General features: G+C 40.3%; 1 protein-coding gene across 1 annotated transcript in view; it reads left to right on the top strand.

Moving 5' to 3' along the window:
* Window positions 1-23,525, top strand: part of PPARG (peroxisome proliferator activated receptor gamma) — a 109,862-nt gene that overhangs the window by 45,651 nt on the left and 40,686 nt on the right. Inside the window, exon 2 of the mRNA XM_038409836.2 lies at window positions 21,170-21,397. Within this exon, the coding sequence (XP_038265764.1) occupies window positions 21,178-21,397 (220 nt within the window). The 5' untranslated portion in view covers window positions 21,170-21,177. The remainder of the gene's footprint in view (window positions 1-21,169; window positions 21,398-23,525) is intronic.

Below are 23,525 nucleotides of genomic sequence, written 5' to 3'. Positions count from 1 at the left end.
CCGCCACCTCTCCTCGTGGTCATATTGTGTTTTCCTGCACTCTGAGATTGTCTGTCTCCACGTATTTCGCTGGGCTCTGTCAGTGTGGGAGGACAGCATGAGGTCAGAGAACATTTCATCATGAGTGCGTTTTATTCGCCTTCTAATCTTCACTAGCCTCTGGGAAGGAGAAACATATGCAGCTGATAGAGGGGAAAAAAAGGGAGAGTTGTAATTAAAAAGACACATTTTATAGAACAATGGGTACACTCTTTCATGGTAAACCTTGCTATTAACATTACATAGCACATGTGCTTTCATTACAAGGTCGCACTTTGCCTCTTATTGAGGGTATGCTGGTTTAGTGTGAGAGATCACTCATGCAGGGCTGGGTAGCAGAATTCGGCCTGCAGGCAGCCATGGTAAGCCACAGTCTTTTGGCGTCTTTAACCTTTATATCATGTGGGAATGGTTTCAAACAGCAGTGCCCTCATTTCCCATACAAAGTAGCCATTGGGTTGGCTATTAAAAATGGGTTGGCAATTTAAAAGGAGGGGCTGCGGTTTCCAGGTTCATGTGCAGCAGAAACCCAACCCCCCTCCCCCCCCCCCCACACACACACAATTCTCTGGGATGGTGGCTTCACCCCTCCCCCCACCTCATGGCTAACAGCAGGGAAGATTTCTGTTCAGCCACAGGCAAACAGCCCAGCAGGAACGAGCACCTCTGAATATCTGCTTACTAAAACCACCCTATTTCAACCAGGTGACCATGAATGATATCACTCTCCTGAGGGTAACACAGAGAGATAAAGAACAGCAAACACCGGGAGCATACGCTCAATGCCTTGTTCTGCAATGATTCCCAACTATGTGCTACTGGCCTGGCATGGTAAAGTGGCCTACCATGGAGGATGGAATAAGTCTGCCCTCCCCAAAAACTTTTTTCAAAGCCTTTGGGAGTACATACAGGAGAGCTTTATGGAGATGTCCCTGGAAGATTTCCGCTCCATCCCCAGACACGTTAACAGACTTTTCCAGTAGCTGTACTGGTCGCGAATACCAGGGCAAATTAATCATTAAACACGCTTGCTTTTAAACCATGTATAATATTTACAAAGGTTCACTCACCAGAAGTCCCTTCTCCACCTTCAGGGTCCAGGAGCCCGCCTTGGGGGGGTTCCGGGGGTACTGGGTCCAGGTCCAGGGTGATAAACAGATCCTGGCTGTTGGGGAAACCGGTTTCTCTGCTTCCTTGCTGTGAGCTATCTACAACCTCCTCCTCATCATCATCTTCCTCGCCCCCAAAACCCACTTCCGTGTTGCCTCCCCTCCTTGGATGGCGTCAAAGCACAGGGTTGGGGTAGTGGAGGCTGCATCTCCTAGAATGGCATGCAGCTCATCATAGAAGTGGCATAGAAGTGGCATGTCTGGGGCTCTGAACCGGAGCAGCTGTTTGCCTCTGGTTTTTTGGTTGGCTTGCCTGAGCTTCTTAATTTTCATGCAGCACTGCTGCGGTTCCCTGTTATAGCCTCTGTCCTTCATGCCATTGGAGATTTTTTCAAATATTTTGGCATTTCGTCTTTTTGAACAGAGTTCTGCCAGCACGGATTTGTCTCCCCATACAGCGATCAGATCCCGTACCTCCCATTCGGTCCATGCTGGAGCTCTTTGGCGATTCTGGGACTGCATGGTCTCCTGTGATGATGAGCTCTGCATGGTGACCTGTGCTGGTGAGCTCGCCACGCTGGCCAAACAGGAAATGAGATTTAAAAGTTCGTGGGCCTTTTCCTGAATACCTGGCCAGTGCATCTGAGTTGAGAGCGCTGTCCAGAGCGGTCACAACTGAGCATTATGGGATAGCTCCCGGAGGCCAATACCATCGAATTGTGTCCACAGTACCCCAAATTCGACCCGGCAAGGCCGATTTCAGCGCTAATCCCCTCATTGGGGGTGGAGTAAAGAAATCGATTTTAAGAGCCCTTTAAATTGAAAAAAAGGGCTTTGTCGTGTGGATGAGTGCAGGGTTAAATCGAGATAACGCTTCTAAATTCAACCTAAACTCGTAGTGTAGACCAGGCCTAAGTCCTGCCATGAGTTCAGGTCACTTGACTAGATGACCTTTCGAGGTCCTTTCCAGTTCTATGATACTATGCTTCTATGGTGTTTAGAAGATTAGAATGAATTTAATATATTCCCACTGAATACATAAGAGTGAAAGAATAATGATGCTGGGAACAATAATCATCAAAGCACTTCATTTAGACATTACTTGTTTTTCCATGTAGTTTTTTTTCAAAAGTGCAGTAGTATGAAAAGAGATTGCTTTATCACTTCAGTACATTTCTTAGGTTTGTTCACATGAAAAAGTAACTTTTAGTTATTGAAAGAAAAATAAAAGGGTAAATTTTGCTTTTAAAGAACATCAGATTATGTCTGCACAAAGACTGTTAGCTTTATTAATATGTTACTTTAGAATGATGAATACCTGAATTGCACATTTAGGTACTATGGGGAAAATGCTGTAAACCCTTACAGTTGCTGACAAAGTTTGCACATATGTAAGTGAGTACAGAATTTGGCTGTACATAAAAATGTAATTTGTGAAGCATTAACAGTATAAATGAATACAGAATATAAATTAAAGAAGGATGCATTGATTTTGTCCAAAATAGAAGTACTAAAATGTATTCACATTTCAGTGTGTGGGATTTGCCCATCTCTTCCCATCATAGAATAGACACTAGTTCTGCCCTAATGTCATCCAGACATAGGTTTTGTGTCTCCACTCTGTCCCTGGGTGCACCACCAACGCCAGTTCTTCAGAAGTTGAGCTCTGTTGGAAGCGCTGTGGATAGAGAATCCTAAGTATGGCTGCCAATAGGGCCTGCCTTAAATGGGATGTGATACCCAAGGTGATGTTAGGACTGTGCAAAATTTAATGCATGCAGTGGATTGTCTTTTGCTTTTGGAAGAGGGGTTTGATACATGTTTATCCCCTTCATCACTATTTATGACCCTCTCATTTTGTAGTTTCATTGTGCTTATCAAAATAGGTAGGCACTTCAGCTCTTCTTATGCATATTCGAGTAAATATTTCATTTTTGAGAATTTTAGGAGATGGCTGCTTTGTGATGAAACCAATTCATTTTGATATGTCAAAAGCACTTTTATGAATAACTTAAAACATACTCTAACTGCCAGGGAAGACTTTAAAAGTGGGATTTAATTCAAGGAATGAGCTTCAACTCATGTTGCAGTTGCTCCTTCTCCTCCTGTGGGAGTATTCAGAGTTCGATCATGGCAGAAAATTGCATCTATGATATTAGTGATTTACCCTCTTAAAGTCGTATTCCTCGTTAGCTCATTTCTTGGAAACATTATTTAAGATGCCTGTCCTATGAGTATTAAGAACCTATTATTTGATAAAGTTTCTGTTGAGAATAATAAGATCCATTGATTTTTACAAAAGGCCTTTTGACTTTTTAAAAGATGGAGGGTTTTGATAATATATTCAGGACAATCTATGGAAAAAGTAACCAGAGGTGGAAAACTGACTCCATTGAAGTGACTTGCCATTTACTTCAGTGGAGCCAAGATTTCACCCCAGAAGTTTATTTCCTGCATTAGAGAAAATCTTTATACTATGAAAGATCACGTATAATGTAGTTATTTACATAACATGCCTTATAATGTAAAACATTCTTACCTGATAATATAAAACATTCAGATTTAGGAGAATCAAATTTTAAAAAACTTAGAAAGTTGTATGCTGTAAATATTATAATAAACAATTAACATTTAAAAATGAAATATCAACTTTAAGATTAGCTTTGTCCTCCATATCTTCCTGGAGTTCAACCACATAGAGATCATTGCCAGATTGGGGACTTAGTTGACAATTAATGAGTAAGCATAATTTTTACAGAACAAAGGCCCATGATTTTATTTATTAAAACACTGAGATTATGTTCTCATTTAACATAAAAAAACAAGGTAGTGTGGCTTTTTCTTGAAAATAATCTCATTTTTCACATTACTGTTCTCACATCACCACTGCAGTGATGCATTCTTAAATCTTTGGTAGGATTGCAAATAAGCATGTGGCAACAGAGGGCTTGGCCAGTGTTCATATTATAATAAGCTATGTGTTAGCCTCTGTACAAACTTACTGGATATGTCACATACAATTTTTTCATAGACTGTAACAGTTCTGTATCTCAGGTGAATGTAGTATAGGTAACTGGCTAAACAGAAGAAAAGGAGTACTTGTGGCACCTTAGAGACTAACAAATTTATGTGAGCATAAGCTTTCGTGAGCTACAGCTCACTTCATAGCTCACAAAAGCTTATACTCACATAAATTTGTTAGTCTCTAAGATGCCACAAGTACTCTTTTTCTTTTTGCAGATACAGACTAACACGGCTGCTACTCTTAAATCTGGCTAAATAGATTAACTTCAAAGTTGTGAATCTGTTTTATCAAGGCCTTTTTCAAAAATGTAGATTGTGGTTTCAGTTCAATGCTATTATCTTATTGGGTACTAGAAGTGGATGAAAATTTTGCATAGAAAAGAGTGAATTTGTGGGGAACCTAATTTCTTATATATATTCCAAAATACCTGTAGTTTAGCAATAAGACCCTGATACAGGAATGCATCCCTATCCATGTGCTTAATTTTAAGCATGTGTTTAAATTCCATTGAAGTCAGTGGAACTTAAGCATATACTTCAAAGTTAAGCATGTGCTTAAGTGCTTTCTTTAGTTGGTTTCAGAGTAGCAGCCGTGTTAGTCTGTATTCGTCATCGGATGCGTCTGATGAAGTGAGCTGTAGCTCACGAAAGCTTATGCTCAAATAAATTTGTTAGTCTCTAAGGTGCCACAAATACTCCTTTTCTTTTTTCTTTAGTTGGGGGCCCAAGTGCTCAATCCAATTCCCACTGAAGTCAAAAGTCTTTATATTGACTTGAGCAGGAGTTTCATTAGTTCCTAACCCAGTGCCACAAATTAGTAATGTTTAGATATGCATATGAAATTTCTGTTTACAACTATTAAGTGCATGGCATGTAGTAGATATTAGAAACCTGATTTATAATATACATCATATGTTTTGCATTCTATGGTCTACATTTCACCGTAATCTTTATTAATCCCAGTGATGTTCTCATTTGGTAATCATGTACTTTCTATAGAGAAATGCAAAAAAAAATTTGTTAAATCATAGTACAAAGATGTATCAAAGGGACACTGGTCAAATTCTGCCCAAAATGTAGGTGTTGTTAAAGATAACTTTTACAAAACCTAAGATCAACAGGGGGAAAAAATCAGCAGAATCACTCTAGAGAAAAAATGTTCCTCTTAAGTATTTCTAGGGCCCTACCAATTTCACAGTCCATTTTGGTCAATTTCACAGTCATATGATTTTAAATATCATAAATTTCATGATTTCAGCTATTTAAATCTAAAATTTCATGGTGTTTTAATTGTAGGGGTCCTGACCCAAAAAGGAGTTGTGAGGGGACTGCAAGGTTATTGTAGGGTGGGGATTTTGGTACTGCTACCCTTACTTATGTGCTGCTGCTGGCGATGGCGCTGCCTTCAGAACTGGGCAGCTGGAGAGCAGTGGCTGCTGGCCGGGAGCCACTGCCAGCAGCTGCACAGAAGTAAGGATGGTATGGTATGGTATTGCCACCCTTACTTCTGCGCTGCTGCCTGCAGAGCTGGGCCCTCAGTCAGTCGCCACCTCTTTTGGATGCCCAGCCCTGAAGGCAGCAGCACAGAAGTAAGAGTGGCATGATATTGCCACCCTTACTTCTACGCTGCTGCTGCAGGGTGCTGCCTTCAGAGGTGGGCACCTGGCCTACAGTTGCTGCTCTCGGGCCACCCAGCTCTGAAGGCTGTGAATTTGGTAGGGCCCTAAGTATTTGAATACATTTCAGCTCTTTTAGAGGTCAGAAACTGATGGTGAAATCATCAGTTAAAAACTGACCACAATAAAAGTGAAATGGACTATCTGTTTTCATTGTTCAAGCCAATAGAAAACCAAAAAAGTCAACATGTAGTATAATTAGTTAAAAGTAAATTTTTTGTATACCTCACTTGTAATAATCTAAAGTGTTGAGGCCCAATCCTGGTCCTGCTGTTGTAAATTTTGCAGTGACTACAATGGGTATGGTCTGTGTTTTGTAACATGGTAAGGAAATTTGATTTTTAAAATCACTTGATTTTTAAAATTATATTGTCATTTTTGTAACAAAACAGAATGGGTTTCTTTTGATTTATTCCAGTTCTTAGGGCTATAGGGAAGGATATTTTTTAGAGTATTCCCTTTAGTCACTTCATTTAGTTAATAGAAATCCAAAACCAAAGGATTTGGAAGTTGTTCCTGTTCTCAAATATTAGGTCATTTAATAGCTAAGAAACTGAACAAAGAACCAAACATTTAGTGTAGATTTAAGACTTCACATATATGAAGTTTTCACATTATATGGATATCCTGTAGTTAGCAAAATTTTACTAGACCTCTGAGAAATATAAATACTGCCAGTTACAAAATTCATATTAAGTCTTTGGGCCAAGTGCAATTCTGAAAATTAAAATAATTTGTATGTATCTAGACCATAAAGATTTGCAATATAATATGCAGTACAGAATGTTTGTATATTTTAAAATCAGCAACTCATTGCAATCTTATTAGACCACTTATGTGACAAGAGGAGGCCTACTCAAAAAATTAGTAGCTTGGCACAGTTAGCTATTGCTCCTTGCCAAAGAGAGGGCAAAAGTCTCCAATAAGAAGCCAGCTTTTCAGATTACAAAACTGTCCGTGACTCATTGCCAGCCTATCAGTATCTTTCTGTAAATAATAATGATTCATAGAGAGTAACGCCTAAATTGTACATCATGAGATATAATTTCACTATTGCTGAATGCAACATGGATGGTTTTATAGAGAAGGATTGATTTTTTTAAATTGTTTTAATTTTTGCTGGATAAACTGGATTAAATCAATCAAAAGCAAAATAATTCAGTTTTGTGCTCTGATGGCACTGTGTTAGGAATGGTAGAAATACCTACACACATTTTTCGCCGTTCATGATTCCCTTCTTTATATATTCCTTTCCATATTGTTTATCATCACACAGTAGAGGAATGCATCTTATTGTGTTGATTCTGCTTTTTAATTTTCTTTACAACATAGTGAATTAACAATGGTTTTCATTTTTAGAATGTGAGGTTTTTTAGGGCTTTAGAGTGAAAAGCACAGGAAGAAAATCTTAATAGAATTAGTTTTGGTTTCATAACACTCTTCACACAGAATTAAATTACAGAGGCCCCCAAAAGAAAACAGGTTTCAGAGTACCAGCCGTGTTAGTCTGTATTCGCAAAAAGAAAAGGAGTACTTGTGGCACCTTAGAGACTAACAAATTTATTTGAGCATAAGCTTTCGTGAGCTACAGCCACAAGTACTCCTTTTCTTTCAACAGAAAACAGTTTGACACAGTGTTCACTCTTTCTGTTCAGGTAGCTACAAAGGCAATTTGTGTTGGGTTGGAGGGCTCCTCCCCACAGACCTAACATCTGGGTCATTGGTGAGACAGCGTGGTAAGATAATTCATTATTTGTACCTCTTGGAGTCCTGCCAAATTTATGAATAATAGTAGAACACTGTCATTTCTATTGCAGTCTGCTTTCTACTGTTAGGGGTAGGATATCACATCATTTTCAGCCTTGTAGTAATGTCCTCTAAAACTTTTGTTAAAGTTCTGTTCTTCCACTTACAATAAAATTAATTTTAAAACTATATAATTATCCTTCCAAGTACATCAAGCTGTTTCTAGTATATGAATCAATATTTCTTCTACAACCATACTGCACTTTCCAGTCTTCTCTGCTTCTATCACCTCTGTTTTATGCATATGCTTGTAAGTAATAATCCTTTCATATCCAATATAATGAAATAGACTTGAGGTCTCAGCAGTATCTGCTCAGTTTCAGAATACAACAAAATTGATTAAGTGAAATACCTGAAATAGTTTTGTAAAAGTTCTAGAATATCTGCATAACCCCACAGGCATATTTGGGCCTATTTCTCATTTACACCAAAGCTGATTTTTATAGAGAGAGGGGTGTAAAAAACGGCTTTAGGGTAAATGAGAATCCTCCCCATTTCTCATTCTGTGTAGGCTTTACAAACAGAGCATAGACAATACATTTTAATCATATATATTTTTTCCCAGAACAGGCTTTTTCTTTCAATTCAATCCTCTATTGCACTACCCACTGCACACTAAAGATTACAGTAAAAAGAAAAGGAGTACCGGTGGCACCTTAGAGACTAACAAATTTATTAGAGCATAAGCTTTCGTGAGCTACAGCTCACTTCATCGGATGCATTTGGTGGAAAAAACAGAGGAAAGATTTATAAATCTCTCCTCTGTTTTTTCCACCAAATGCATCCGATGAAGTGAGCTGTAGCTCACGAAAGCTTATGCTCTAATAAATTTGTTAGTCTCTAAGGTGCCACCGGTACTCCTTTTCTTTTTGTGAATACAGACTAACACGGCTGCTACTCTGAAACCTAAAGATTACAGTAGGTTCAATGGATAGTACTTTTGGTGCTTGCTGCTTATATGCTCTTTCAGTTGTGTGGGTCAAATATTACTTTACAAAAACCATTTCCTAGTGATGCTAATGTCGTTGTCTCTTGCTTATATGTATCTGGAAGCACTTGATTGTTAGGACAGATTGGAAGTGATATCTTTGATGTTTTTAAAGGTAGGAAGGAATTTCACACCTTTCTGAAGTGCCTCTTATCTGCAGGTAAAGAATGTGTTAGTTAACAGGAGAGCCAGTTAGAACCTGACTGACCTGCCTTGACATTAAATGCCTTGTAAAACTTGCTTTGTTCTTGTAATATGCAAATTTTTTATTAAACCCTGTCTTTTTTTAAGGCAAGTGGAGGAATGTGTAATGGAATGTTGTCAGTTGCATGTGTTGTGCACTTTAGAACCACCCTGCAGGGCTCAGGGTGGGCCACTGCAATACCCTTCTGAGTGCTCTTTATTCCTGATTTGAGTGGGAGTAGTTTGCTTTCTCCTGCTACTATTGAGGAGTACATACTTCTGTAGCAGCATGCATGCCTGCAGCCCCTGAGGGGCTTGGTATGCCCCTTCACTCACAGCCCAAACTTCCTAGGGAAATGGTTTGTAGTCTTGTGTGTTAGTGAGTGGAGCAGCTTTTAGAATTCTTCTGTGGTGTCACAGGTTTCTGCCATGCTGCTTGTGGCAGGGGAACATTATCCTCCTTCCCCTTCATAGGGCAAAATTTTACCCTTTGCTTCTATAAATGTATTTGATTTGGGAAATTTACTGTCTTATGGATCTGGATGTAGAAATTATTTGGGTACAGGGAACATAATGAGGGTTGTCCAATTCAATTCTTGTACCAAACTTCTAGTATGTATATCTTTAAGAGCTTTATAGGGTTGCCACGTATCTGGTTTTCAACCGGAACACCATGTCAAAAAGGGACCCTGGCGGCTTTGACCAGGCTGTTAAAAGTCCAGTTGGCGGGGCTGTCAGGCTCCCTACCTAGCTCCACATGGCACCTGGAAGTGGCGACATGTCCCTCTGGCTTTGAGGCGCAGGAGCGGCCAGGGGGCTCCACATGCTGCCCCCACCCTGTGCACTGGCTCTGCAGCTCCAATTGGTTGGTAACCACAGCCAGTGGGGGCTGGGGGCAGTGCCTGTGTGCAGAAGCAGAGTGCACCGTGCAGAGTTGTCTGGCCACCCTTATGCCTAGGAGCCGAAGGACATGTCACCGCTTCAGAGAGCTCCCGAAGTAAATGCTGCCCAGAGTCCAGAGCCCAACCGCCTTCCCCAGCCCGGAGCCCCCTCCCACACCCAAACTTCCTCCTGGAGCCCGCATTCCCCCTCATGCACCCCTGCCCCAGCCCAGAGCTCCCTCCCGCACCCTGAACCCCTCATTTCTGGCTCCACCCTGGAACCCGCATCCCCAGCCCAGAGCTCATACCCCCTGCCACACCTCAACCCCCTACCTGAGCCTGGAGCCCTCTCCTACACTCAAAACCCCTCGGCTCCACCCCCCAGCCTTGAGTCCCCTTCTACACCCCAAACCCCTTATCCCCAGCCACACCCCAGAGTCCACATCCTAACCCACTGCCCCAGCCTGGAGCCCCCTCCCACACCCAGAACCCTTCATTTCTGGACCCACCCTAGAGCCCACACCCCCTGCTGGAACCCTCACCCCCTTCTGTACCCCAACCTTCTGCCCCAGCCTGGTAAAAATGAACTAGTGAGGGCAGGGGAAAGCGAATGATGGGGGGGAATGGAATGAGTGGGGGCGGGGCCTTGGAGAATGGGCAAGGCAGGGGCGGGGCCTCAGGAAAGGGGCAGGGCAGGGCAAGAATGTTTGGTTTTGTGTGATTAGAAAGTTGGTAACTCTATATGTTACATTCCTTCCCTACATAAATATATGACAGGGTTATCTGGTCCAGAAGCACAAAAAGTATGTCTTCTTTAGTTTTACATGGAATATTTATTTCTCTTTTCAAGGTGCCTGCATTGCATCTTTTGATACTGTTAGCTAGCTTTCAAAAACCATTGTCTTTCCAGACTACTGCACTCAAAGTGTATGATTAAAATGATTTGCTGGATTGGCGGCATACTGCTCAGCACCTTGTAGGATCAAGCCCTATAAGAGGATAGAATATGATCTTTTCTCAGGATTTTGTGTTTGGTGCTGGAGTTAAAAGCAGCTATGCTGAAGTCATTATGCTAGGGTTGAATTTGACCCTGGATTTGCTAGGGGACGTTGTGTGCATTTTGTTGAGTTGGTTGTGCAAGTAAATTAAAAAATAAAACCAATCCTTTATTTCTCCTTTTCTCGTCACATCTAGCTTTAGTTCTAACTTCCTTAATACTTGAAAACCCTCCTAAAATCTGACTTCTGTGTTCTTCAGTGACCTCACTTTTTAGTCTCTTAGATATTTTATTATTTAAGAACACACACTTGATGATAAAAATGGCAAGCACACTGTAGACAACAAAACAGTGCTCCTTACATGTTCTAAGGTAATGCCTACGTGATTTCATCATTACTCCGTACACAGTTCAAGAGGAGGGATGTTAAAAGGCAATACTGAATTCTCAGGGAAGAGCATTTGAGTTTGTAGTGCAGAAAAGTTGGTGACCCTTGGTTCATTACTTAACTAAAACAAACCTAATTTTCACCACAATCATAGCAGTTCCTAACTTGTAATTGGCTGGCTGAAAGACTTCTTTAAATTACCATTTTGAATGCCTATAAATATAATATAATTCAATACATACTTCATCAATGTAAATTATGCTCTCAGTCTCTCCAATCTACTTTACCAAAACTATGAAGGGGCGCATGAATGCAAAAATAGATTCCCTTCTCTCTCACATACATGCTTATACATCCAGGAGTCACTGTAAAAACCTGTTATGAGACTTTGAAAGTATTCTTTACAACTTTTCACTTTTAATTTGATCTTCTAGTGCAGCTTGAACCTTACTGAACTTTACAAATAAAATTTCTTTCTTCAGTGATTTTGTGAAACATTGATATTAATGGAGCACGAGGCATATTAATGCCTTATTAATGCCAAGAGGGCTCTTTTTGTGTAACAGTACCATTGATGGTGTCAGCAGAGTTCTAGATTGGTTTATTAGTTATATTGTTCTCCCTCTACTGTCAGTGCAGCAACAGAGCACAAAATAGTAATGGTCCTTTATTGTGGAGTCTTTTAGTCTTGGTTTCAGAATGGCAGATTATTAGAATTAAAAGGAATCAGGATTGCATGCATAGTTGCTTTAAAATTATAGCTTAAAATACTTCACCATGTTCCATTTATTGTTCAAAATGTATAAAAAATATGTGTAATTTGCTATTTCCCAAACTAAAGGCCTTTATTTCCTTGTACAAATATTACCTTATAGATAAAGCCTGCTATGCTGATAAAAAGCAGCAATGAACAACTTTATTCACCACTATTATTATTATTTACTATTATTTATTATTATAGTTTAGTTTTATTATAGCCCTGTGTTCAGGGCCCAATTGTACTAGCACTGTACAAATGCATGATGTGAGACAGTCCCTGGCCAAAGAGTGTGCAGTCTAAATAGACAAGACAAGAAATAGGAAAACAGCAGTATTATTATCCCTGTTTTACAGATGGATAAATGAGACCCAAATTAAATAGTGGTATCCCCAATTTGTAGATGTGGAAATGGAGGCAGAAAGGCAAAGTAACTTTCTCAAGGCCATGCAGTGACTAGGTAGAAAAACTATGATTAGAACATAAGACCACCTGTTTCCCAAGTGTGTACGCATTTCTCCAGACTACACTACCTTGTTTCCAGCATGGTTCTGTAGCTATAGCTCCCATTAACTTTGGTTGTATCTGTGCGTACATTGCGCATCTGAAAATCGGGCTCCAGGTGTCTTAGTTAGGGACCCAGAAAACAAGAAACACACAATTAGTGAACAGTTGAAAATGTTTTGGCTTAAGTGACTTGCCCAGAACCAGATAGTAACTCTATGGCAGAAGCAAGGATAGAACTGAATTCTTCTATGTGGCATTCAACTGCTTTAACCACATAAACATCCTTTCTTTTCCTGCAGTCTTCTGCTTCATTCTCTCTCCCCCTATGAAAATAATGAGGAAGGAAGTGGTGCCTACAGGAGGAGTGTTGGCAGGGTGATGTGTGAAAGCTTGTATAGCTCCTGTTGTGTGGGCTAAGGAATGAAATCTGAAGGGATGTCAAACTGAAACTTTTCACCAGCTCTAAGTACTCGTTAAAGGCTAAGAATGACTGTGACTCTCTCATAAAGAAAGAGGGACTGTTTTAACTGTAACTCCCTACATATGTCAAATGATTTCACTGAGCATCTGATCCTGCTCCTATTGAAGTCATTGGAAGAACTCTCATTTACTTCTGTGGGGTGCTGCTTGTCCGTTTACTTTATAAAATATCTATTAGTCATATGAAGTAAAAGGCAAGCTGCTACATGAAATATATTTCAGTTAAAATTACAACTATATTAATTTAATCAGTACATGTGTCTGTGTATTTATATATAATTATATATATATATATACAACCAGCTAGTTTTTAATATACTCTTTGCAAGTCCCAGAGGTTTTTTGTATTTTTCCTCTTCTGTTTTTGTTTAAGCTGTATTAGGGTAGGATGTTCTGGCTACTTCATTAAACAGCTTTAGGGTCACATTTTGATAGCTTTGTCCCTTTGGAAAGAGTATGCGTAGAATGCAGTGCAACAAGCCTTTCGGGTTAACTGAGAGCAAGCATTGTTTATAGTAAGGGGCAGTTTGTGATCCAAGATGTTTTTCATACCATGGTAATCTCTTATTTTATATCTTGTATTACTGTTGGCTTAATATAGAAAAATTGTATTGAATTGCCCTCATAAGAAATTTTTAACTGATTTTATTTGTGGTTCTTGTTGAATGGAATTTCTTAGAGTGAGTGAATGACTGCTTTCCTCAGTCGCACCAAATCAGCTATAGATTGTCATCCAGGCTGTTCCTAATGGTATAAAGACTGACAGCTCAATCAAGCAAATGTCAGATGAGTTCATGTGCCTCATTTTACTTCCTGGTGTATAAATTAGTTACTTCATAGCACTCTCCCTTTCACTTCTAGTCTTTATTATGATTGAATGTGTGAGCATTTTCATTTGTCTTTGTGCAAGTGGTATTGCCTCTGCTACCACTTTATGTAACCCTGTGCTGGCTGAGAACAAATTTCTACAAATCAAAATTTGCAGGGTGGAGTGGAAGTTCTTCACCACTTAATGACAAATATTCCTGTTGCCTGGAGAGCCCCACAAGATTCTGTGAGCTTTATGACAGTGCCCCAGAATTCCAGAGGATTTGACTGATAAAGTTGTCCTCAAGTCATTGTTGGTTGATGGAAAATGACTCAGAGCCATTAAAAAGGCTGCCGTAAAACCCTTTTTAATTTAATTTATTGGAAAAAAATTAAGACAAAAAAGTAAGAAAAATTAAATACAGTTATGTGTCTTCATAAATTAATTGTCAAACATAAATATCAGATAGTACTAACAAACATTTTAGAGTTCAGTGGTCATATAAATATGAGGTTGACATTATCACTCATGTAAGTTTTTGTTCAGTTTACCATTGATAGTAAAACTTAGAGATGGGACAAAAGTCGATTGGTAGAATTAACCTTGCTTCTAATGTTCATATGTGTAATGATAATTTTACTGAAATAAACTGAGTATCCTTGTACTAAGTCATCGGGAAATTAAAATAACAACTGAACATAATGAGCAAATCTGAAACAGTGAATAATTCTGAAACATTTTTAAGGTCACCAGAGCTTAGCTATTTTTCACTTTAATAGATGTGGTTCTAATACAAAAACAGCCATGCAGGGCACAAAACAAAATGCCTCCTGTGATAGATTTGAAGCCTGAGATATTTATTCTGTACAGCATACTTTATACCAGTGCACTGAAGACTCATTTAGCTGCATTGAACTTTTTGAGATAGATAACATTGCATTTTTTCATCCAACAAGTCACAAATCAGCATATCTGCATAATGGTAAAGGAGTCAATGGTGACTAATTACACAGCCATGCAGTAGGAGGAGAATGTAAAGAGCCGCTCCCAAATCCTTGCCCAGCCTGCAAAAGGGCCAGCCAGAATGGTAGCCTGTGCACTTGGGAAAGTGCGGGGATTGCTACCAAGATGGTCTTCAGGAAACAACCCTCTGGAAAGGATATGGACTGGAGACAGGCAAAAATAGGCAGAAGCCACCACTCCATTCCCTCCCCAGTATGCTGGCCAATGGAACTGGCTGGCCATATTGTTGGAGAATATGCTCTATCTGTAGGGTGACCAAACAGCAAGTGTCTAAAATTGGGACGGGGGTGGGGGGTAATAGGAGCCTAGATAAGAAAAAGACCCCAAAATTGGGACTGTCCCTATAAAATTGGGACATCTGGTCACCCTATGTATCTATTAAAGGTTTGTAGTAGTTTGTTCTCTCCCCTAAGCGTAGGGAGACATACTGCCTTCCTGAGATAAATGCTTCTTGACTGTGGGTAACTGCAACAGTTAATCTCATGAACCCTTGCACACTTGATCTGACAGAAATAGAAACACTGCATTTCTGCAGGTACTGTGCAAGCAAATTAGGCTAAGTCAGTGGCTTGTTCATTTGAACTAATGGCATGGACAAAATTAGCTACGTTCAGTGGAAGGAGAAGAATAAGAATTTAGAGCCTGATCTTGCAAACCCTTTTTAATATGGTTTGCTTATGTGAGGAGTTCCACCAATTTCAGATAAGTATCAGGCCCTTAGATCTAAACAGCAGTCTCTGGACATACTGTATATGATACAATTACTGTACACCAGAGAAACCAATATCGTCCTTTGAGGCAACTGTAATGTAGAACATATGTATACAGATGCATATTGGCATGACTTAGTGAAACCTCCTAGTTGTATGAAGAAATCTTGAGTACAGAACATATGTTATTGACCTACAAAGGGTGTGGCATTTACAGGCTCCTGTGCATGTAAATGTCCAATAATTCAAGGTTTTACTGCCCTTGTGTAGCAAAAATAAGAGCGGTAAAAAAGGAATTGCTACCTATAGTAGCCAGTCCTTGCACCCACTATTAATTTCCTTCCCTGATTCTTGATGTGAAAATAATTCTTTCCTTCGATATAATCTTGAAGTTTTTATTTCTCCTCCTCCCAACACACACAGAAAATTTTGTGTTACAAAAACAAAATTAAAGAAACAAATACTCAGAAAAGACTAGCTTGTATGGAGCCCACACCTTTCCATTAAATGATCATTATACTCAGGGAAAATTGATGCCTGCTTCTTTTAATTTGCATTGCTTACCTTAAAAGTTAATAAAACAAACAGAAGTTAACAATTCAGGGCTCGAAACAATGTTTTGTTATGAAGGTGCTGGGATAGTATTGGCAGACTGTGCTAGGAAAATGCTGACTATACCATCCCTGCTTCTACCCACAGATAGAAAAATACCTATTTTCCCAAGGTTTTTTTCCCCTTCTCCTATTAGCTATGAAGATTGAGGATAATGCTAAACACTTTTGTTTCTCAAGTAACACATGTTCTAACTAAGAAATGTTAGGGTTTTTTAAGCTTTCTGTCAGAAATGTTTCTCTTTATTTGTCTACAAGTTTCCACTCCAGAATTTATAGGGGCCTGATCCTACAGCATTTACATGCACGTAATTCTTTTTGAAATCAAGGGAGTTTTCTATGCATAAGTTCTCATAAACAGAAAGAAAGCATATTCCTTTTCCTTGAGCTTGTTTTGACTAGGGTGACCAGATGTCATGTTTTTAAAGAGACTGTTCCATATTTAAACCCTCCTGCAGATGTCCCGACTTTTTCTTAAAAACAGGCAAATTGTCTCGTATTTTCTGTCTCCCCTGCATCAGTACTGGCGGGTCCTGCTGCTGGTTGAATCCCTGCTCGCCAGCTGCCTGCCCACCAGTGGTGAGTGGGGCGGGTCGAGTGGCAAACAATGTGGGCTCTGGCTGTGAGCTGTGGTGGCTGGTGATTGCAGGCAGGCGCCAGGCAGTGGCCAGTTACATGTCGCCTCTGCTGCCCATCCATCAGCCCTTTATGTTCTCCCACTCTCGCTGTCCTCTCCCTGCTTTGCCCCATCACCGCCCGCAGTTTTGCTGCTTTTCCATATCCCCCGCAGCGGAGCACGTCCCACTCCCAGCAATGTGCTGAGAACCAGCCTCTAGTCGAAGCACTCAGCTCATCGACAGCCTTCAGGCTCCTTCCTTCCCCCCCACTGCCTCTGGGAAAGCCCAAGACCCTCCAGCCCAGCACACTGGCCAGGAGGAGCCAAGCCCTGCATGTGCCAAAGCCCCACACAGTGCTGGCATGGGGAAGCCTCTTTCCAGCTTGTTCACACGCCAACTGTGCAGCCTCCAGAGCACCCTCTTCACACACAACCTGCCCTGGGTCCTGGCCCCAGGGAGTGTGGGGCTGCTCTGTCCCCTAGGCACCCTCTCCTGCTGAGCCACCTTTCTGGCCCAGTTCACTGAAGCCTGTGCAGTCAGGTTCCCTGGGCCCTCGTGCACAATACATCCTTAGGGTATAACCCCTTCCTGTCTGTGCTGTAACCAGGGGACAGGAGGTGGCTGGGTTAGGTTGGTGGCCAGCAGCAGCCTGGAGGTGTTAGCTGCCTTTCGACACTGTGTGGGCAGGAAGGGACAGGAGCTGCTCCGAGCCACGGCTGTGGGGGAAGGGAAAAGATGAAATCTGCAAAGACACAGGCCAGGTCATCCCTTCCCCATTTCCTCCTCCCCTGCAGCTGGAAGCAGCTCCCATCCCTTCCCTGCTGCACAGTGCTGAAAGGCTGCTGCTAGCCACGTTCTGATGTGAACCCTGACAGACGTCTGGGGACGGGGGCGTGTGCCCCTGCATGCCCCCCCCACACCGCCTTCAACGTGTTGCCTTGGGAAGACATGGCTCCAGGTACCAGGAGAGGTGGGTCCATCCTGTACCAGGAGAGGCGGGTCCATCCCTGGGGCCCAGCCCGGCAGAGAGCGCTGGGCAGGAAGGGTTGGATCGGTCAGCTACCCCTGCTGGGTCAGAGAGGTGTACGGTAGTGTGTGTATGTCACCCCTCCCCATGTAAATCCTAAAGCCTTAAAGATAAGACGGTAAATATAAAGAATCCAGCTACACAGCATTTCTTTTTTAACAGGGGCTCAGTCAACTTGATATTAATTTGAATGTTTATACTGCATAGTTCTGATTTGATTGCCGTTGAACTCGCTTAAATATGAGTAATTTTACCAGGTGTCCCATATTCAGCATAGGGAAATATGGTCATCCTAGTTTTGACCTTTCTTTGAAGAGGTGGGAGAAGCCATCCTCACCAATTGAGAAACACTGCACTACAGCCAGTCAGTGGATAATCATGTGCATTTTTCAGCATAGTAGTAAGTTTGCATTGGTAGTCGTGTATCATGAATGCATGTGACTCATATTCTTCATATTCATGCAGGATGAGAAATTTTACGCACACAAAGAAAATTAAAGAAGCAATTCAGGGGGCATGAATGCAGTATCTTCAGTCCTGAAATATTTGTACACATCACATATTTATTTGATTTTTTGAAAGAGCAGCCTCTTTCTTGAACCACATATGCTTTTTGGTCTATGAACCCTAGAGCTGTTTATAAGAGTAAGGAGTATTCACCTATTGAGATCTCAAAATGTGACAAAAAGGAAATGGCACACAGGCCAGGATTGTCATCAAATACAGAAGCTGGTCTGTTTTGGTAGCACATGTGGTCTTAGTTTGAGAATGGTCACATTGATAAAACTAAATCCTGGTCTTGCTTTCCTAAATTCAGGAGATGCCCATGTACTGTGTTATAGCATAAAAATATAGCTACTGTTAAATTTGATTAGCTTGTAGCAATTTGCAAAGTGAAGCTCTTTAACTTGAAAGTACTATGTAGTGCCCCCCTTCAAATTGTGTGAATATTTTTGCATTGCTTATGAATGGTTCATGGAGACTTTGGAGTTTATTTTAATCCCTTCTATTGAACACTAGCCTCAATCATGCATGCAACAGTTCGATGGCAGTTCTATGTACATATGCCCTGATTTAAGTGGTGCACTTAAGCATATCCTTAGCTTTAAGCAATGCATAAGATTATCTGTGTTCAGCAAATCTCTTACATTTGTGCTTAATTTTAAGCATGTGCTTACATCCCATTAATTTTAGGCATGTACTTAAATCTCATTATCTTCAGTGCTTAAGTACTTTGCTGAACAGAAATAGAGTTAGCATGCAGCTGAAGTTAAGCATGTGGAGGACCCTACCAAATTTACATCTATGAAAAATGTGTCACGGATCGTGAAATCTGGTCTCTCCCGTGAAATCTGTGTAGTATAGGGTAAAAGTAGACAAAAGACCAGATTTTATGGGGAGACCAGTGTTTCTCAAATTGGGGCTCCCGACCCAAACGAAGGTCGTGGAGGGGTGTCACAAGGTTATTTTAGGGGGGTCGTGGTATTGCCACCCTTATTTCAGTGCTGCCTTCAAACCTGTAGCAGCACAGAAGTAAGGATGGCAATACCACGACCCCATACTATGCCAACGTTACTTCTACGTTGCTGCCTTCAGAGTTGGGTCAGGACCCCTACGGTTACAACACGGTGAAATTTCAGATTTAAATATCTGAAATCACAAAATTTACTGTTTTTAAAATCCTGTGACCATGAAATTGATCAACATGGACTGTGAATTTGGTAAGGCCCTAAGCATGTGTTAAGGGTTTTTTGAGTTGGGCAAGAATGATTAAAGGAATGGATTTATAACTAAGAAAAAATGTCAGGTAGCCAAACAAACAAGTGGTCATTCTTTTCATTGGTCTATTTTTACACTTTTATTTGGAAATCTATGTAACTAAAATGAAGATAAAATGCCCCTATTGATCTGAAGATAGATTTCCATCTATAGATCCCCTACACACTGAAAGAAGAATACATTTTTGTGGGAACTATTTAAAATCAATTAAACATTTTGACAACCAGGACTATATATTCAGAAGGTTTTTCTGGCTTGGAGAAATTCTTTGTTTTCCACTGGCACAATCCTGCTTTCACTGAGAGTAGCGTCAGGGTCCATATATCTATCCCATGAAATTTGTAAGACTTTGGGGGAAGGAATTGGGGAAACTGCTAAGGAGTTGCCTAAGTACTTCATCCTGGAACCCTTGCTGTTAGGAGGGCACTTCTTTCTGTATCAGTTACTGTAACACCATCTGCCCTCTCATCTAATGTTTAGGAGTAAGAAGCATGAACATACTGTCAGTGCTTGCTGTACAGAAAGGCAAACAGGTGGTTTTCTGTGAGACCTGCACATCTAGCAGCCTTCACCAACAAAGAATGACAATCTGTGCAACACATATTGTCTCCTCTAAATTGAAGAGCGGCACCCATTATATCCATTTTGTAACAACAGCCTTTCTGGCAGCATGACAGAGTAGTATTAGTTGGTTCAAAGTAAACCAAGTCAAACAAGTTCATATTACATAAAAGTTTAAAGTCTATATACTTTAATGGGTCTCAAGTCCAAATGAAATACCCATGCTCACTACTTTATTGTAGTTTCATAATGTTCAATCTAATTTTAATCTAAAGATCTTTTTATAACTCACTAAAAAGTAGAGTTAGGGCCCAATGTGCAAAATTCAGATTAGAATTCTAACTTCTTTGGAATTCAACAGTGTTCAAATCAAGGAATTTGGTTCAGCACATGATAGGAAGAGGACAAACTGCAGGTTTTTGGACTGAGAACTAAATAACAATATGTTTGGGGCTTATACACATTTATACTTTTGATTTGGGCCTTTCTTTTTAAAACTTAAGAGAAAATGTGGAGACCCAGAAACATAGTGGGGTATGGAAACTCATAACAAGAAGTTTCTTCGATTCATGGTTGTGAGGATGAAGGGTAAAATTTTCAAAGTGCCTTCAGTGGGACTTAATCACTTAGATTTTTTTTGAAAACTTCCCACCTGGTGTTTGTACTATAATATTGATATCAACTATATTTTTCATAGCATAAAATTATATTTTTTTAAATTGTTAGGATTTTTGAATGCTCAAACCTGGCAGAATACTTACTAAATCAATTTAGAGCCTGAACATTAGAACGTATTAGAAATTAACCCGTGCAGACCAAAACCACCATAACTCTGCTCTCATGTAGATTGGTATATATCAACAGTAACTCCACCAAAGTCAATGAATTTACATGGTGTAAAAAATGGTGAAAGATGAGAATCATGTCCCATGTTCCTTTAAATTAGCAATATCCATTTTTGTAAGTAACTTGAAGGCCTCCACATGGTATAAATATTTTTTAAAATATAAAAGCAGGATGTGTGTCATTTAGCTATTCTTAATAATATAAAGTAAATAATTATTTTATGCATCTGTATTTATATGTGTGTAGATTATTCACCTAACAGTAACAGGAATTATGTGAACCTACTGAGTCCCGATCAGATGGAGAAGAAGCTGTTTTTAAAATGTCTGTTTCTTTCTTTTTTTCCTTTCAGGGATTACAATGGTCGACACAGAAATGCCGTTTTGGCCCATTAATTTTGGAATTAGCCAAGTGGATCTGTCTGCCATGGAAGATCACTCCCATTCCTTTGACATAAAGCCCTTTACCACTGTTGATTTTTCTAGTATTTCTTCACCACACTATGAAGATATTCCTCTTGCAAGAACTGACCAGACAGCCATTGATTACAAATATGATATCAAGCTCCAGGAATGCCAAAGTATGCAGTTTCTTTTCACTTTTCAGGTTGTCCGAATTTGAATTGTTTAATTCTCTGGGAAATGTACCCTCCACAAAAGATTTTTTAGAATTTGTTTCAGAACCTCGCTCTCTCCCAGATACCCTTGGAGTAAAATGTCCTTGAAGCTTTATTAAAAACCAAGCAAATTAGATTTCCTACATCTGATACATTGGCTAGCATTTCCTAGCATATTACACAGTATGCTAAGAACACCTATTGAATCCCAAACTGGCTAGCAGGGTCATGGATTTGGAACTTGTCTACATTACAGCCATTTGCCTCAGTAGGATGACATAGATATTCCTAATGTAGACAGGCCTTTGTAGTTTTGTGAGCATTCCCTTTGTATTGTTGCATATAAACAAAGTAGCCCCTAGCTTCACAATTATGAATAAAATCCCAAATGGAAGTTTTCCCATCCTGAAGGGAGGTTATTTGTCCCTAAGGATGTGGTTACCCCACTTCTGCTGACAATCACACCACTGATCTTTTAGGCCAGTGGGCCAGGCAAATGTTCATTGACTTCCCTGAGCGAACTTTAGGATTCAGCCCCATTTGATACTCTAAAATGAAATCAGAATGATTTACTTCTTTATCAACAACATCCAGAGTTTCTGATTTATATATTTTTGTCTCTTTTTTTATAAGGCGAGTTGGAAATCTGTCATAAAACTGTATTAAAAAACTGCTTAAGGCCATGTGCCTCCTGTTAATGGTCAATGATCATAAGCAGTTCTTATTCTCTTTTTATAATTAATTGTTTATCAAGTGGCAAATCCTGCCCTCAGTGTGCAAGTCTGGAAAGCCCTTGGCAGCAGAACTGGTATAGTCCTCCTGTGCACTGGGGAGCAAGATTTGGAGGAGTCTTCAAAAGGGGGGTGCCCATCTGTGCAGCACAGGGACTTGCACCCCAAAGGGTCTTTGCACAGCAACACACAGGGGTGTTTTGAAGGAGGGACTGGAAGATTTGTCAATGTGCATGTTCTCTCGTTCATCCCTCCACACATATACCCTTCAGCCCCTCTCCACTTCCTCTGAAGGACCTGCTAGGGAAGCAGAAATACTCCAGCCAATAGGCTGTCTCTTCGTAGCCTGGGGTTGGACTTCTGCCCTCTTACCCCTCTCTCCCCCATCCCATTGATCATCCCAGCACCCATCAAAGTTACTGTGGCATGGCACTGAAGACTGGATTCATCCCTAGAGATTTTACGTAATGTGAACAGTAAACACACAAAGTAAAGTGCAAAAGTAACAGTAGGAATGAGTCTGCTCCATGCTGGAAGAGCAAAAAGGTACTTGTTTGACTTTTGTGGGAAACAATTGACATCTTTTATTGTATAATACCAGCAAGTAACGGCTTGCCCCACAGTGACCAGAAGCTGACAGATAAGAGATGTCTGTGCACAACATAGACACTCATTGTCACTAAAGCACATAAGACAAGACACAGGCAAAATGGAATCACACAAACAAGGCTTCATGCAGAGATACAGCACCACAAAGTGATTGCATAATGGATTAGAAGAATAGGAAATATACCATTATGAGAAGATTATCACAGCCTTGATAACTGTTAGGAAAGAAAATAGTAATGGTTTCTGCTTTCAGTTCATAGGTGTATAACACACTTAGCTTGATGAGTGTGAGCCTAATCCATACAGCATATATTGGGTTTGCCACTGAAAAGGAAGGTTTTGCTTTATTATATTATCTTTATTGCTTTGTTGTTCTGTTTCCCTATTCCTAGAATGTAATATTGCTATGAGTTTATATTCTAGTAAAGTCAACGCTTCCTTTTTATGTCCCACTCTATAGGTTGATGAAGAGTTGCCATATTTATTTGTATTTGCTGAACTTTTTTAGAATGATAAAGGGCACTTTAATTAGTAATTTTCAGAAGGGTCAGATGTAACAGTAACCAGCTTCTGGGGTTGAATTATATTTCCCAATACAGAGTGAAGTTTCTTAAGAGCTGAAGTGGCTCTAAAACACCAGCACAATCTTTATTTGACCAAATTATCCAACTGAGTAGCTCAAGTGAGTCGTCGTTTTTTAGACCTTGTTAGGGATTCCAATCCCTGCCTCCCAGAGCTACTGTTGCCCTAGA

This window comes from Dermochelys coriacea, chromosome 7 (assembly GCF_009764565.3).
Source record: "Dermochelys coriacea isolate rDerCor1 chromosome 7, rDerCor1.pri.v4, whole genome shotgun sequence".
Classification (NCBI taxonomy): domain Eukaryota; kingdom Metazoa; phylum Chordata; order Testudines; family Dermochelyidae; genus Dermochelys; species Dermochelys coriacea.
The sequence above is the reverse complement of the archived record's forward strand: the minus strand, read 5'-3'. Positions and strand labels throughout refer to the sequence as shown.